Genomic DNA, 17,726 nt, shown 5'->3' on the forward strand with positions numbered 1-17,726 from the left:
AATTGCAGAAAATTAAAATTACCTTAAAACACCTGCACACGCTTCCTAAGAGTTTAAAATGGTCCCTTAGTCTGGTTCAGTAGGCTATACAATTATGGGGAAGACTGCTGACTTGACAGATGTCCAGAAGGCTTCAAGGTAGTCATTGACACACTCCACAAGGATGGTAAGCCACAAAAAGTCATTGCTAAAGAAGCTGGATGTTCACAGAGTGCTGTGCATATTAAATGAAAGTTGAGTGGAAAAAAAAAGTGTGGTAGAAAAAGGTGCACAAGCAACCGGGATAACCGCAGCCTTGATGCAGGTGCATCTCTAATAAATTAGAATATCATCAAAAACCTACTGTACAGACTTTTCAGTAGGCGAACAAATGTGAGTTTAAAATTTTCAGTTGGTCTTATATAATATTGTAATATTCTGAGATAGACTTTTGTGTTTTGATTGGCTGTAAGCCATAATCATCAACATTAACAGAAAAACACTTGAAAGAGATCACTGTGTAATGACTATACAATATATGCCTTCCTTTTTGTATTGAACTACTGAAATAAACTTTTTTTTTAATGATACAGTATTCTAATTTATTGAGATGCACCAGTATGTAAAGCTTCCAATTCCTTGCAGATTTCCTAATTTCAGATTGGTTTTGGAAATGAAATCTTAACAGACGTTCCCCTGCATTATACTGCACCAATTGAAGTCTATCTCAACAGGCTTATTGTCCTTTGTTCCTGTAGTAAGCTGTACATTTAGTAATTACATTTTTGCATGGCATTTGAACTTTATTTTTTCAAAGAAAAAAAATTAAAAATATAAGAGTCTCAATTTTATTCACAAAAGGTACATTTGGCAGGGTCCATTTAGCTGTGTATATCATAGCCAATGCACAGGAATACTGACAAGTATTCAATACTTTATAAGGCAAAACAATTCTTTCTGAGCCTACAAGAAGCTAGATCAATCACCTCTATAAAAGACGTGTAATAAGAGTGAATGAAGGCAATACAAGTAAATTGAAGTAACTGTAAATTGCACTAAATCTGTTGCTCCTATTCTACATTTGAGAAATCCAAGTCAATAACAGCATATACCGCAGCCCAATACTAACAGATTACAGTTAAACTGAAAGTGTGTCTGAAGTACAGTACTTTCATGCACTTTCAATTGGTAAAATGGAAAGAAAAATAATCCAAACAACCCATTTGGAAAAGAAATTTAGGTTCTAGTTCACGGTAACCATAATTGGCAAAGAAAATACATGCGGTAAAACCATCAATTCACATCTCCTTCAAGAATACAGAATGGACAAAATGATTTAAAACACTACATAAAACAAAGCATCTCTTTATACCAAAGCACTGACTTGTAACTGGTTTACAGGTCTATACCTAGACTAAAAAGATATTTTACGCTCTAGGCCACTTGAATAGACAAGTACTGTATATTATATTTGCTATGAACTAGGATTTCCCAAATTCTACAAAATTTGCCTTTTTTTGCCATTTAATATGTATTTTTACGAGCCATGCAGCAAGTTCGGCAGTGAATGAACCATACAGAGTCCTGAGAGTGTGAAATATACACACTGTTAGGAATCTGCTCTGGCTGCGGATGGGCATCATATGAACTCTCATATGCGACTTGCAAACTTGACGTCACATGCCGACTAACTTCCTGATGGAACATTGAATAAAGATGAAAGAAAAGCTTGTCGGCACATGACTGCAAGCTGAGAGCAAACTTAACAGTATGCATACTACACACTGTAGGACCTAGCATGGTACTATCGCTGTAATGAATAAAGGTATCCAGCAACCCGGAACGATAAAATTGACTCTATTTCACATATTAAAAATTCCATAAAGCAAATAGTTAAAAGCAGAGCAAATGATCCATTTTGGAACAAACAGGATCCTTACTCATATCTTAAGGATCCTGTCTGATCCAAAAAGCATCATCTGCTCTGCTTTTAACAAGATTTGTTCTACGGAATTTTAAAAATTTGAAATAAAGAATCAGTTTTATCATTTGGGAATGCTGGATACCTTTATTCATTACATTGACTGTGTCTCCGGTGATCAGCTGCATCTCATTTCCGTGCATCCCTATTCTACCAGGATTTGGATTTTTGGTGGAGGGGCTGATAAGTAGTTTTCCTTTTTCCTCATCTATATAGTACTGTCAGTGCTGAGCTTGCTGCCTGGCCACCCCCTTTATTATACAAATGGAGCAGAAATTATTTTCTCAACGGCTGATTTTGGCTTTTGGTATCATATACTTCACTCGCTCTGTGAGCAATCTGCACATTCATGGGGTATCTTGTTAACTGTGTGCATGATTGTAAGTTACAGCTATTAATGCTCAGTCCTTCACCTCAAAATGACTGGGACAATGGTGCTCTGTATGATAGAGCTGCTGCTATACTGCCAACAGCTTATGTCCTAAAACAAAAGTCCGAAATCGGACATGCTAGATCCCCCTGACAATCACACGTTAGACTGTCATCCGAACTGGTCGACATCAGCACTTTTGGCCTACGTTAGTCTAATGTGTATGGGGCCTTGAGAATTGAGTTTCTTACAGATTCAAATAAAGTAGGTAATTTCACAAAGTTTAACCAAGTAAAGACATCACACTAATACTTGCTATGCTTGTATTTATATAAGAAAATGGATAATGGTGTTAATCTTATAACTGCCTGATACATATCTGCCATTTGATCATCGTACAAGGAACTAATAATGTGGGGGTTTACTGCTCCATAGTAGCCATGTTGACACACTGGTATTAAGGTGATACAGTGGGTGAAATACTGTATTTTTGGATTATAAGATGCACTTTTCCTCCCAAAAATTTGGTAAGAAAATGAGGGGTGCGTCTTAAAAGCCGAATATAGCTTACAGACAGGTGGATAATTGGAGCGGGTTGCTGTCTGTGGGGTCGGCCGGCTGATCGCCTCTCTGTGCGGGCGGCAGGCCGGCTAGCTGGCTGCCTCTCTGTGCGGGTGGCCGACTGACTGCCTCTGTGTACGGGCGGCCGGCTGTGCTGGTAGCGGAAGCTGCGGTGGTTGTGTGGCAGGTGTCCCAGATGCTCTGGCTTCAAATGATGGCACCTGGAATCAGTGCATGCGCAGATGGAGCTCTTGGCTAAGAGCTCTATCTGCGCATGCGCCACTTCCGGGCGCCATTTCTTAGAAACCCGGACAGCCAACAGAGCATCTGGGACACCTGTCGCACCAGCCTGCTCCACACAGCCAGCACAGACCCAACGATGCCACCACAGACCCAACTAGCACCACCCCTGCCTCCTGTGACTCCACTCCACCACCGCTGCCAACCCCTCCGGCAAGACAACAGCGGAGTATAAGACAGATCCCATTTTTTTATCTCTAAATTTGGGGTGTGTCTTATAATTCGATGCATCTTATAAAACAAAACATATGGTAAGTATTGAGCACGTCACCAACTTTCTAAGCAAATATATTTCTAAAGGTGCTATTGACATGAATAGAAATACACTGTCGGTAACAGCCCATCCCACCCAAAGAATCAGACCATAGATGGCCAAAAATGTTGTAACGTGTAACAGATAAATGTCAAAGCGAAAGAGTAGAATAATGACAAAGGTCACAGGAAAAATGTATTGAAAACGCTTACTGAAATGTATTTAATAATTCATACAAAATCCTTTGTTGGTGAGGACAGCTTCAAGATGCCTCCAATCTGAAGAAATTAGTTGCATGCATTGCTCATTTGTGATATTGCCCTATTCTTCCACACCAACACTCTTGAAATCCTAAAAATTCCGTGAGCTGCTTCCATTAACTCTTTTGCTTTAGGGGTGATATGCAGTGCCTTTTGGCCTCCAAACATAGTGTGTATTATGACATCCAAAGAGTTCAATTTTGGTCTTATTTGACCAGACTATATTTTCCCAGTATTTCACAGGCTGGGCTAAATGTTGTTGTGCAAATTTTAAACACGCTTGAATATGCTTTTTGTTCAGCAATGAACTCTTGTGTGAAGAGCATACATACAGGCCACGGAGGTTGAGTGCATTATTTATTGTTTTATTTGAAACCATTGTACCTGCTGATTCCAGGTCTTTCTGTAGCTCTCCACAGATGGTCCTTGGCTCTTAGACAACTCTTCTGTTAATTCTTTTCACTCTTCTGTCTGAAATCTTGCGAAGAGCACCTGCTCATGGCCGTTTCATGGTGACATGATCAGATTATTGTCCAATAGTGCTTACTAGAACCTTCAGTACTTTTAGAAATTCTTCAGTAACCAATGCAATCAGTTTGTTTTGCAACAATAAGGTTGTAAAGGTCTTGCGATAGCTTACTGGATTTACCCATCATGAGATGTTTCTTGTGTGGCTCCTTTGTGATAACACCTTTTTATAGGTCATCAGTTGAACAGCTGCTATTATTTACTAAGTGGCAGGATTGCTTTGTAATTACGGATTGGTTTCAGCTGGGGTCACAACTTTCAATGGCGTTTTGCACCTCTTCAATACTTTTTACCTGCGTCATTTCTCATGATTACACATAACTTAATTTATGGACATCTAAGATTTGAGTCCCTTGCCTGTGTGAATTGGATGGGTTGTCACAGACACTTGGTAAGAAATTAATATCAATAACACCTTTAAAAATATATTTACTTAAAAAATTGGTAATGTGTTGAATACGAATATCCTGGTAAATAAACATCCATTAATTGTAAGCCATAAGAATGTATAATAGGTATGCACCACTAGGATCTTTGACAATACCCTTTCTGGGGCTCAATAAGAAACGTAAAATAGAAAATACAAAAATGGCAATTCAACCAAAGATATGTAGCAATTCAAGCAATTGCAAGTCAATGATAGCACAGGTCTATAATTTTTTTTATAGGAAAGATTTGAAGTCATTATTAAAGATTTCTTTACCAAATAATAGACTACTACAGCACCAAACTACGCACAAATAGCAGTTTAGCAACCATCTTTCTTGGTTCTTCATTTAATGTTTTTATTAGGTTCCCTTGGAATAGTGAACGTAGTAGTGAAATACTTAGATTAGCACATATACTGAATGCCTCAACCTTAAACCCAATTTTTACCAGAGACCACACACTATGGTGCCGCTGAATGATAGAGATGACCTTCATTTACAAGTTTAAGCCAGGTGCTCTTTACTTTGTGTTGAAAATCAAGTTTAAAGACGGAAGATAAAAAAACTAAAAAAAAAAAGGAAGAGGTCAGTGGTTTTTTATTCAGTTTTTTTTGCCAAGGTATCAGGTGGATGATGATAATTAGACATTGTTAAAAGCACTAAAATTAATACATCTAGTTATCAAATATTTTATAGTAGGACATATAAGTTCATAGTTCTGTTTATGTTGGAGGGCATAGGTGATTAATAAAGTTTATAAGGAATAAATATTAAAATGCCCATATTGAATATACTTGAGTACTGACATGGAAGGATATATATAAATCCTCTGGTAGCTTCTAGAAGATTATGTCATATGGAACTATGTTCCACTAGAACACCCTATATTGATTGAACAGTTGGTATATAACACACGATGGAGGGGGCCACTGCTCGCTCCTCCACATTGCCTGCTGTCAGAAGACTCCAAGGCTGCAAGATGAAGACACGCTAGGGATGACACCCCCGGCTTTGCCATTCAGGACCCAAGGAGAGATGGGTGAAGAATTCCCATTGATCAGTATGGACTAAATGAACTTTTTTTTACGTAAGCTGACAAAGTATATTATTTTTCCTTTCTGTAACTGAACCCTGGCAACCATTTTTATATAGATAAAATACATTTATTTTTTACATTTTTGAAGTTCTTTCTTTCATGCGCTTTTACGTATTTGAAGAAAAATATATTTAAGAGTATATTTTTTAACAGACATAGAAAACAAAGTGCCAGTAAACTTACAAAGCAGTAGTGTACCACATCTTTCCAGGTTACTGCACTGAATGAACCTTGTTTCAATGTACGATTCAACATTAACTAAATGTATAACATCCTACAGCCTGGAAATGTGGTAAACTACTGGATAAGGAAGGGGGCTACTATTACCGTTATAAGTGGGAGTTGTCCCGCAGTCATCAGCTTAGACCAACCCCCGCTAAACAGGCCATTGTTATCCCTGTAGCATGCACTTTCTTTTCTTCTTAGGCTTCAGAGGCACACTGTCATTCATAATCAAATCTCACTAAGGAAGCTATATACTAAGAATATTAACATATATACTGTATAGTAGAGGTCATTGATAAAATAATCTGATTTGCTTCCACTATAATTTCCCACTTCACAAATTAAGTTTCTGCCACATTCTCTCAAATCTGTTACATTTTTTTCCCTTAGAGTTGAGCTATGGCCTGCCTAATATATTGATCTCCCATCAGTGACTACTTTAATCTTTTCAGTATAAAATATCACTTTGCAGTGTGTTTTGGGGGTGGATCTGTTGAAAGGCTGCTAGTACTTATATCAAATAGAGGCGAAGAATAATACTATATCACCCTTGCACATAAAATCATTAGACATTAGTGGTTCCAGAGCTCTACAGAGTTTTGACTGCACCATCTGACTACTCAAGATGACCTGCTTCAAAAACAAGTTTGGAGACATTCAAACACATCCTCTTTGAATACAAAAATTAATAAAGGATACATGCCCTTTGCAGTATTTTGTGGCCCCATATACTTCTTCCCATACGCTAATTTCTTTGTGTGTACCCAGCACTTCTTTTGCATCATTCCCTCTCCTGCTCTTTATTATCCTTGTGTGCCATGCTTTGAATTGCTGATCCATATAAAAGACATTTGGATACAACCCCTTTAGATTTTCTTGTCACGGTTTTTACTTAATTCTTTTATGATCAGTTCATCAGTATTGCATTGTATTTTAAAGGCAGTTTGTCAGCAGGTTTTTGCTATGCAAGCTGAAGACAGCATGCTGTAAGTGTTAATAAATAAAAAGCAACTGTGCTACTCTCATCAGTGTGTGTGTAATTGTTTACATAAACAAAAGGGCTTATTACCCTGTGATTACCATTACAAGACTAAAAACTCATGTGCATGTCAGTCCACCACACCCCCTGATCTGACTGGCACCTCACAATCAGTGCCAATCCCTATAGAGCGCCTGGTGTGGGCGAGGGAAGCTCTGTTGTGTTTCTGAATCTAAATCTTTGATTGTTTCAGAATGGCTTCAGCCAATAATCTATGTGATACACCAATGGATTCAGAATCTCCTTGCCTACATTATGTTGCTGTCAGATGAGGTAGCAAAAACCTGCTGACAAATTCCCTCTAAGAGGTTTTCCCACAATATTTTTAAAGTGACCTCTGGAGCGGCATTGCTGGAACAGGGGATTGTAATTGTAAGTATATGGGTTTGGGTTGTTTTTTTTTCTTTTTTTTACTTTCAGCAAGGTAGTTTCCAACTTATCACTTTAAAAATATATAGTGGAAAAATCACTTTAAAGGGCATATAAATGTCATAAAGGGCAAATCTCCTATTATTCAAAGCAAAATGGAAGAACATGGGTCCCCCATGTGTTCCACTACTTTTTTTTAGCAGCATGAAACATGTATTCTGGCAACTTTTCATAGAATTAGATGATCATGGCAGCAGGAGCAGGTAGTGGGGGAAGTGAGAAAAGAATCTGAAAACAAAATTGCCCCCTCTAAGATTTAAGTGAAAAATAACATTTCTGCAAGGTTTGCTCACACCCTACCCAGTAGCTAGTCTATGTGAACCTTGAATTGTACAGTGTGCTTATATTTTGTTTTTTAATGTGTTGTTTACCATTAGTGATTATTAAAAAAAAAATATAGAACTGTTAAGCTCTTATTAGACAAATTATATTACCCTGGGAATATTATTATAGTCATATATAATATGCATACATATGCAATCTAGCTAGAATTACAGCAAGATGTTATAAGAGCGTTTAGAACTAACAAGAAACAAAAAGAGCACAACGCTACATTTACAGTACACAGAAAAGTATTTTTTTTTTGTTTGTTTTTTTTAAGGAGCAGCAGTTACAAAAGAAAATGCTATAGGCATAAAGCTTGCTGACTTTGCTAAACTCTGTAGACTTGTCCTCTGGATAGGAGGGGCCATGGATCAACTGAGACACCAGCATTGAACCAGCAAATATTATGCCCACAGCATTCTGTTTTAAAAATGCATTTCCTTGCTTGATAATATGCATCCATTTAATGTACTTCCTTATAGGAAATATGCAGCAAATATGCACAGCTGAAATTAGGTTTCCATTTACACCAAGAGAAGGGTCATTTCCATTACTAAAGTTTATGTAGGAAATGTAAGTGTTGGAAAACATCACCGTTGGCACGGTGGTAAATGAATGCCAAGTTCCCTTTACATTTACCTGTATACAATCAAAGCAGGTATTAACTGCAAACAGATTTTCAGCTAAAAAAAGTGTTTGTTCAACAATGATCTATAGTGTATGGGCACCTTTAGGAGTTTTATTGTTTGATTGTGATAGCCTTACAAGATGTGTTCGGGGGGGGGGGGGGGGGGGGGGGGTTGTGCGTGTCGAGAACATTTTTTGTCAGTCCATGATTTTTTTAAACAAGTTGACCAGACAAAATAAAATATTAAGTTAAGTTGTTAGAATGACCCACTTCCTATAGTTAGGCGTTAACTTGTTAAAACGGCAGAATTCCTTTAATGCTCGTATCTTAAAAAAAATCTGTCAGCAAGATCAACCTCCAAGCCCAAGCCTCATATATGGCCATTCAGGTCTTTGAAATGTAAATACATCAACACCTTTACATCTTCTATCTGTTACTACATTCCCAAGTAATTAGTGTTTTAATAGATATGCAAATTACATTTTAAGTGTTCTGGGTGTGACAGAGCACTTGAGACAATGGGCGGGCGGGAAACAAGGGAAGAGGGTGGGCGGGTTAACGGGGGAAAAGGGCAGGCGGGAAACTGGGGAAAAAGGCAAGTGGGAAACGGGGGGAAAAGGGAGGGCGGGAAACAGAGAAGGAGGTCGGGAAACAGAGAAGGAGGTCGGGAAACAGAGAAGGAGGTCGGGAAACAGAGAAGGAGGTCGGGAAACAGAGAAGGAGGTCGGGAAACAGAGAAGGAGGTCGGGAAACAGAGAAGGAGGTCGGGAAACAGAGAAGGAGGTCGGGAAACAGAGAAGGAGGTCGGGAAACAGAGAAGGCGGTCGGGAAACAGAGAAGGAGGTCGGGAAACAGAGAAGGAGGGCGGGAAACAGAGAAGGAGGGCGGGAAACAGAGAAGGAGGGCGGGAAACAGAGAAGGAGGGCGGGAAACAGAGAAGGAGGGCGGGAAACAGAGAAGGAGGGCGGGAAACAGAGAAGGAGGGCGGGAAACAGAGAGAGAGAGGCCAGGAAACAGAAAGAAGGTGGGAAACAGAGAAAGAGGGTGCAAGAAAGTGGAAGAGGGAGTAAAAGGGAGCCTACCAGATAATTGCTGTAGACAGTCAGACTGGCTTTTGAGCAGTGGTCCCCAATCTTTCTTCCTATGAGTCACCTTTAGCTGATATAAAGTCGAGAGCCACATCCACAGCCACCCAAGTAGTGGCATACAGCTCTTGCTGATACTCCTCCACACAGTGGTGACACCCAGATCCTTAATTACCGGTACAATCACAGCCAAAGCTATTATTCTAGAAATTATCACTGAGGCAGTATATCTAGGTCCAGGGGCTCTCACTTTACATCATTTGGTATTCTCGCATCAAGCACTCCTACCACACTATCACATCGTTTAAAGCGCCTTCTCTGACTGGCATATCATCCTATACCAAGGCCAGTATACATTCATCCAAATCAGCTCTTCTATGCAGGGTTACTCCCAAAAGTCAGCTATGAAAAGCAGGTTTCCAGATGACGTATGATATAACTGGTGCTAATGTATTAAGGTGACAAATAGCCGCAAGCTACATATCAAGGGCCCGCAAGCCACATGTGGCTCCCGATCCACAGGCTTGGGTTCACTAATCTGTAGAGGAAACAGTTCTGCACTGTAAAGACAGAAATTTTCATTGCAGGAGAATGGCAACAGGTACAAAACGCAAATTAATTGCAAAGCTGCTTATTTTCATGCAGTGTAACTAATTAAAGCAACCTAAGAACACCTCATTAAAAAAATACAATCCTCTAGCTACAAATTCAGCCATCACGAGACTATGCTACAACAGAGGCTCTTAGGCCCTGTGCGCACACTGTGTTTTTGCCACGGATTTGCAGCGGTTTTTGCTGCAGAATTGTACCAAAGGGTTCGTATTTTTCTTAAGAAACACATTTTCCCAGTGCGCACAGACCCTTAAAACAATTTTATAACAATAAGTTAGATCAGGGTCTGGTAGCTGGGATCCAACACATACACTCACTGATATTGCTCTCATGGAGTTTTTTTTATTGCATTTAAACATTGCACCTTTAATTCTAAAGAGGGTTAAATTTAGAGATTTTATACAATCCAATCATCATTTAGTTTTATTAAGAAAAGCCCATTTGCTTGCAGCAACACAGATGTCACAGGGCATATTAAACAATGCAGCTATAACAAATAAAAGATGACACTGCTTATATCTGGTTATGTAATAAAGATCAATTGTTAAAACTGCAAGCACGCAATGTGAAGCTAAATGAACAGAAAGACAGAGGAAAAGCATACACAGTACAGACCAAAAGTTTGGACACACCCTCTCATTCAAAGTTTTTTTTTTTATTTTCATGACTCTGAAAATTGTAGATTCACATTGAAGCCATCAAAACTATGAATTATCACATGTGGAATGAAATACTTAACAAAAAAGTGTGAAACAACTGAAAATATGTCTTATATTATAGGTTCTTCAAAGTAGCCACCTTTTGCTTTGATTACGGCTTTGCACACTCTTGGCATTCTCTTGACGAGCTTCAAGAGGTAGTCACCGGAAATGGTCTTCCAACAGTCTTGAAGGAGTTCCCAGAGATGTTTAGCACTTCTTGGCCCTTTTGCTTTCACTCTGCGGTCCAGCTCACCCCAAACCATCTCGATTGGGTTCAGGTCTGGTGACTGTGGAGGTCATGTCATCTGGCACCCCATTACTCTCCTTCTTAGTCAAATAGCCCTTACACAGCCTGGAGGTGTGTTTGGAGTCATTGTCCTGTTGAAAAATAAATGATGGTCAACCTAAATGCAAACCGGATGGAATAGCATGCCGCTGCAAGATGCTGTGGTAGCCATGCTGGCTCAGTATGCCTTCAATTTTGAATAAATCCCCAACAGTCTCACCAGCAAAGCACCATCACACCTACTCTTCCATGCTTCACGGTGGGAACCAGGCATGTAGAGTCCATCCAGTCACCTTTTCTGTGTCGCACAAAGACACAGTGGTTGGATCCAAAGATCTCCACTGGACTAATGTCCATTCCTTGTGTTCTTTAGCCCAAACAAGTCTCTTCTGCTTGTTGCCTGTCCTTAGCAGTGGTTTCCTAGCAGCTATTTTACCATGAAGGCCAGCTGCACAAAGTCTCCTCTTAACAGTTGTTCTAGAGATGTGTCTGCTGCTAGAACTCTGTGGCATTGACCTGGTCTCGAATCTGAGCTGTTAATCTGCGATTTCTGAGGCTGGTGACTCGGATAAACATATCATCTGCAACAGAGGTGACTCTTGGTCTTCCTTTCCAGGGGCGGTCCTCATGTGAGCCAGTTTCTTTGTAGCATTTGATGGTCTTTGCCACTGCACTTGGGGACACTTTCAAAGTTTTCCCAATTTTTCGGACTGACTGACCTTCATTTCTTAAAGTAATGATGGCCACTCGTTTTTTTTTTTACTTCGCTGCTTTTTATATTTTTGCCATAATACAAATTATAACAGTCTGTTCAGAAGGACTATCAGCTGTGTATCCACCAGACTTCTGCACAACACAACTGATGGTCCCAACCCCATTTATAAGGCAAGAAATCAAACTTATTAAACCTGACAGGGCACACCTGTGAAGTGAAAACAATTTCCGGTGACTACCTCTTGAAGCTCATCAAGAGAATGCCAAGAGTGTGCAAAGTAGTAATGAAAGCAAAAGGTGGCTACTTTGAAGAACCTAGAATATAAGACATATTTTCAGTTGTTTCACACTTTTTTGTCAAGTATTTCATTCCACATGTGTTAATTCATAGTTTTGATGCCTTCAATGTGAATTTACAATTTTCAGAGTCATGAAAATAAAGAAAACTCTTTGAATTATAAGGTGTGTCCAAACTTTTGGTCTGTACTGTAGTTCATTAAAAGTTATTCATTCAAAGGGAATAAGTGTACAGTATAATGGTCTGTTATTATGGTCTCCACATGGTATGATGATCCCACAGTCCCCAGTACCTGGCTCGGTATGATGGCCACGCAATCTCCAGCCCCTTACTTAGTACGATAGCCAATGCAGTCTCCCAATGCACGCTCAGTGAGAAGGCTCCCACTGTCCCAAGTTCAATGTGATAGCTCCTGCAGTTTCCTGCCCCCCAGCTCCAGGCAATGAACCCCTGCACCCTCCACCCCCAGCTCTGTGCCATATCCCCTGCAGTCCCCCAGTCTGTGCGATGGCCCCCACAGTCTCTTTGTGCAATGGTCTTGCAGTCCCCCACCCAGTATGATGGCCCTCATGGCCCCTGATTCGGTAAAATGGTCCCCACAGCACCTCTATATAATGGTTCCCATAGACTCTCACTCTATATGATGGCCTTGTATGATGGCAGGTTAACCCCTTGACCACATTGCAATTTTACTTTCATTCTTCCAAGAGCCATAACTTTTTCTTTTTCTTGTCACATAGCCATATAAGGGCTTGATTTTTGTGGGACAAGTTGAAATTTTGAAGGACACCATTCATTCTGCCATATAGTGTACTGGTAAATGGGGGGGGAAAATTCCAAGTGCTGAGAAATTGCAAAAAAAAAAAAAAAAAGTGCAATTCCACAATGTTTTTGGATTTTTTTTTTATTTACCATGTTCAATATACAGTATAGTAAAACTGACCTGGTAATATGATTTCCCATTTCAGTACTAGTATGCAGTTACCAAATGTATAGTTTTATATTTAGGTGATTAAAAAAAAACAAAACAAAAAAAATTAAAACATTTGGGACAAATTTCTTACACTTTTGTTGCCATTTTCAGAGCCCCGTACTGTTCTCAATTTTCGGCATCTGGGGCTGTGTGATAGTTTATTTTTTTCGCCCAGAGCTGACATTTTTACGGATACCATTTTGAGGTAGATACAATGTTTTGATCACCTTGTATTGCATTTTATAACAATGTTGTGTGGTGACCACAAAAGTGCAATTCTGGTGTTTTTAATTTTTTTCTCATTATGTCGTTTAACGATCAGAATAATTTATTTTATATTTTGATCAATTCTATCTTTTAAAAGATACACATACCAAATGTGTATCTTATACATTTTTTTTATCGTTTTATTTCTAATGGGGCGAAAGGGAGGGGACTTAAACTTTTTTTATTTTATTAAGTCTTTACTATATTTACTAGTCCCCTTAGGAGACTTGAAGCTGCAATCATCAGATGCTCTGTATAGTAAAAATCATGATCTATGAATGCCGGGTCGCAGCCAGAATTCACAGGAGGATTGTGATAATAGGCATGGCTGTAATGACGACCCATCATTGCCTTGTGATCACCTGATGAGCGCACCGTTGAACGGGATCAATGACGTGCTTCCTGTCTGGTGTTTAAATGCCGCTGTCAGTGATTGACAGTGGAATTTAACTGGTTAATAGCCATGAGCGGATCTCTGATCAACTCGTGGCTTTTAGAGGCACTTGATGGCTGATAAATCAGCCATCAAGTGCGGGAAAAGATATGGGCTCAGTGTGAGCCCACATCAAAGATAGGGACACGGCCGATGATATAAATACAAGTCATCGGTCATGCAGAGATTAATACACAGCCAGAAGTTCTACTAACATACATTAACTATTATGTGAAATAGTAGAAAAATGAAGAGCACTCACTGATAATTGCTGTGCAAATAGGTGGAAGTTTATTCACAAGTGCGGCATTACATGTGATGGCAGGCAGGGAGGGAGCAGGACGGGGCGGCACGTCAGATGACGGCCGTTTCGCACTCTATGCTGGTGCTTCAACGGGTCTGACAGTTAGACCCGTCAAAGCACCAGCATAGAGTGCGAAACGGCCGTCTGACGTGCCGCCCCGTCCTGCTCCCTCCCCGCCTGCCATCACATGTAATGCCGCACTTATGAATAAACTTCCACCTATTTGAACAGCAATTATCGGTGAGTGCTCTTCATTTTTCTACTATTTCACACAGTGGATCATGTTGCCATTCTTTTAAGTAGCACCCCGTAGCTGCACTTATGTTCTTCCAGCATCAGTGCTTCTGTTGCCTATATATTTTATTTTTTTACTGCGTTCAGAGTTATGGCGGAGTATGTTTTAAGGTTTTTTTTTCCCATGTGTCTCTACATATAGAGTAGTGCCCTGTCCTTCTTACCAAGTGGAATACATTAACTATTAATTTAGTGCTAATTCTGTGTCAACATTTAGATATATAGAAGTCCATATGAAACTGTAGTATACTATTGTGCATAGCTACAAAATTTGACAAAAGTGTCTTCATATTGGAGGAAATCCTGAGCCTAGCAGTAAACTGACAAATTCCTACTGCATCATGTGCAGAAATATTCCAAAATGATCTGTAATATAAAATAGTTTTTTAGAAATTAAATGAGAGGTTCCTTGTTACCTTTCTGCAGATCAGACTACAGCCACGTGCACACGTTCAGTGTTTGTTGAGTTTTTTACCTCAGTATTTGTAGTGAAAGCCAGAAAAGGAACAATCAGGAAAACTATAATAGAAACATGGGCACCACGTCTGTATTTACCCACTCCTGGCTCTGGCTTACAAATCCTGAGGTAAAATACTAACCGAATACTCAATGTGTGCACGTCGCCTTTAAAAGGAATTGTTCAAATTTCAGGACAATTATTTTTCTTTTATTTGTCGTTTTTGGCTAAAACTGGGTTTCTTTAAGAACTTTACGCCTCTTGCGTTACAGTCTGTGTTGCACAGAGTATTGCTGGCTGCAGAATGAGTTATCTGAGAATCTGTCAGGCAGCGCGCTACAATAGTCTGGAAAATTTGTATCTCTTATCTGACATTTTCTGAGCTCTTCTTAGCTTTATGCCCAAAGACCACATTAAGTGCGCAGGAAGGAGGGGGGGGGGGGGCGAGTGCCTGCAACAGCTAAGCTGTGCCATTTTTTCATGAAAGATGTGGTTCACTAGTCTCAATAGTGGACTCGTCCCTGTAAAACTGATAGGGAAGGCTTTTTCTAAATACCTTGTTCAGCCAATTCTGCCTCTGAGCGACACTATTGCGGTCTGCTCATCCCCATGAAGTGACCCACTGGGTTCCGTGACCTCTGAGATCCGGTGATGTCGGGTCCACTTTCAGTAGACCCGACATCACTATGGCAGCTCAAGTCTCTGAGTGACTGGTCTGTGGACGGCGTTTCACTGCTCGTCACAGCCCAGCAGAATGGGGTTGGTCTCGGTGATGATGGGTCAACTGGAAGTTGACGTGATATCACCGGATCTCAGAGGTCACGGAGCGCCGGGGGTAGTCACTTCATGGGATGAGCGGACCACAATAGCACCGCTCAGAGGCAGAATTGGCTGAACAAGGTGTTTAGAAAAAGCCTTCCCTATCAGTTTTACAGACATGGGATGGGGCCACTATTGCAGAGTAGTGAACCATCTCTTCAAATCCAATTGGAAAGATAATTTTTAGCTTCAAATTCATGCAATTAAGTAAAAACAAAAAGTCCCCAAAGAGGTGCTTATAATTATTAGATACAGAAGCTCCAAACAAAATGAAGTGATCCTATATCACTAGGCTATACCTTCACTTCATGATTATTGGTGGTCTTAAGTCAGTGACCCCCACCCCCCACTGATCCCAAGAATAAGACGTAGGTTGCACTGCGACTTTTTGTAGAACTCTTGACTTTAAATATCAAGCAATAGCTGCAGTCCCAAAAAATACATTGAGTTGTATGCAATTGTGTGGATGGCAACTAGTTAGTATTTATCAACAATGCAAATGAAAAGTCACAGTGCAGCTCAGGTGAAAGGGGAGCACAGCACTCGTAGTGCACTGAGACGCCTCTAATGTTTCCCTGTACAGTGTTACTCTCTTAAATGGGGATGCATTGCAGTTCCCTATACAGCTAGGAGTGCTGTGCCTGAGAAAGTGAATGGGGCTCGGCACTACACCACAATGGGGAACTCTGACAATCGGTGGGGTCCCACAGGTCAGGCCCATAGCACAAAAACGTCCAGGTACAGTGCAGATGTATAAAGTCTGGTACACCTGCACATACTCTAACCTTTACCATGGCTGCATTGTCAGGAGCTGTACAGCATTTTCTTCAGTCCTGTGCTGAATTAAAGACGGGTATATAAAGGTATTTGAGATCATCTTACCATTATCTAGTTCAAGACAAAGGTTGTACACAGCCACTGGCCTCTTGCTACGCTGTCTCCGAGACTGTCTAGGTGGGGCGCGAGGAGAAATAGAAGATGGCTCAATCACAGACTCATCAGGAGGGCTTGAAAAGATCTAAAACCAAGCATACAACATTGATTTTATCAGACGTATATACTACCGTTTTCTATTACTATATTATGCTAAATACATACAGCACAGATGCTAGCGGCACCCAGAAATGTGACATATCTAGAATTAGTGGATTTAAAGGGGACCTGTCCTCCCACCATGTCTATTACTAATAATGTTGGTGCATTTCCTAAACACTTTGTGTGATGTCCTCCGTTTTACTTAGAAATGTGTAAATATAACTCTTCTCTGTCTGTGGCATGGAGTCCTTTCAGTCCAGCAGTGTTAACACAGATTGAATAGTACCAGACATGGAGGGACATGCCACATTGAGAACATTGATCGGTTATTTATTTATCCAGAAGGATTAACGGCACAATGTAGAGTTCAACGATAAGATGTTGCAGAACTGTTATTTTCCCCATAAGCACATCACTTTACTAAAATAATGAAATACCACACTGCCTGCATATATAGAACACACCCAAAAATTACTGCTGTACCAGCTTTTCTCTATTACATCCATTGTCAGCACCACGGACTAGTGGTCTGCTCTGTGAAGCACGCCATACACCTAGTTTGAAGGGGTCGGTATTTTTAAAGGGAACTTAAAAATTTAGTGTAACAAGTATTTTAATGAATTAAATCCTTGCTCAATCTTAGCTGTCAAAAGAGCAGCCTTAATCAGTAACAATTCTTACGCACACTGTGGGGAGGCATCCACGATTAGGACCACCGCCTTGACTGCCAAGCTATAAATGAGCCATTAATTAAAATACAAGTTATACTAAATCTTTTCCCACAAACCTGTATATAATCTGGTTAGCATTTATTTCTCTATAATCTGCTGCCCAAAGATTACAAAGATGACATGTTCTCTTTTAACTTATATTCAGCATCATATTAGCCAGCGCTTCACACACATTATAATAATGTAATGATCATTACACTCATTGGGATGATGAACACACTGTGCTGCACCATTTTGAAGCTTGAAAGGAACCTGGAAAATCTTTAAAAGGTAACAACTTAGGCAGCTGGAAAACATAAAAAAAATCTATGCCGCT

General features: G+C 40.0%; 1 protein-coding gene across 1 annotated transcript in view; it reads right to left on the reverse strand.

Moving 5' to 3' along the window:
- Positions 1-17,726, reverse strand: part of ARHGAP10 (Rho GTPase activating protein 10) — a 363,870-nt gene that overhangs the window by 94,939 nt on the left and 251,205 nt on the right. The window contains exon 19 of the mRNA XM_075348016.1: positions 16,527-16,662. Within this exon, the coding sequence (XP_075204131.1) occupies positions 16,527-16,662 (136 nt within the window). The remainder of the gene's footprint in view (positions 1-16,526; positions 16,663-17,726) is intronic.

Source organism: Anomaloglossus baeobatrachus, chromosome 1 (assembly GCF_048569485.1).
Source record: "Anomaloglossus baeobatrachus isolate aAnoBae1 chromosome 1, aAnoBae1.hap1, whole genome shotgun sequence".
Lineage (NCBI taxonomy): Eukaryota > Metazoa > Chordata > Amphibia > Anura > Aromobatidae > Anomaloglossus > Anomaloglossus baeobatrachus.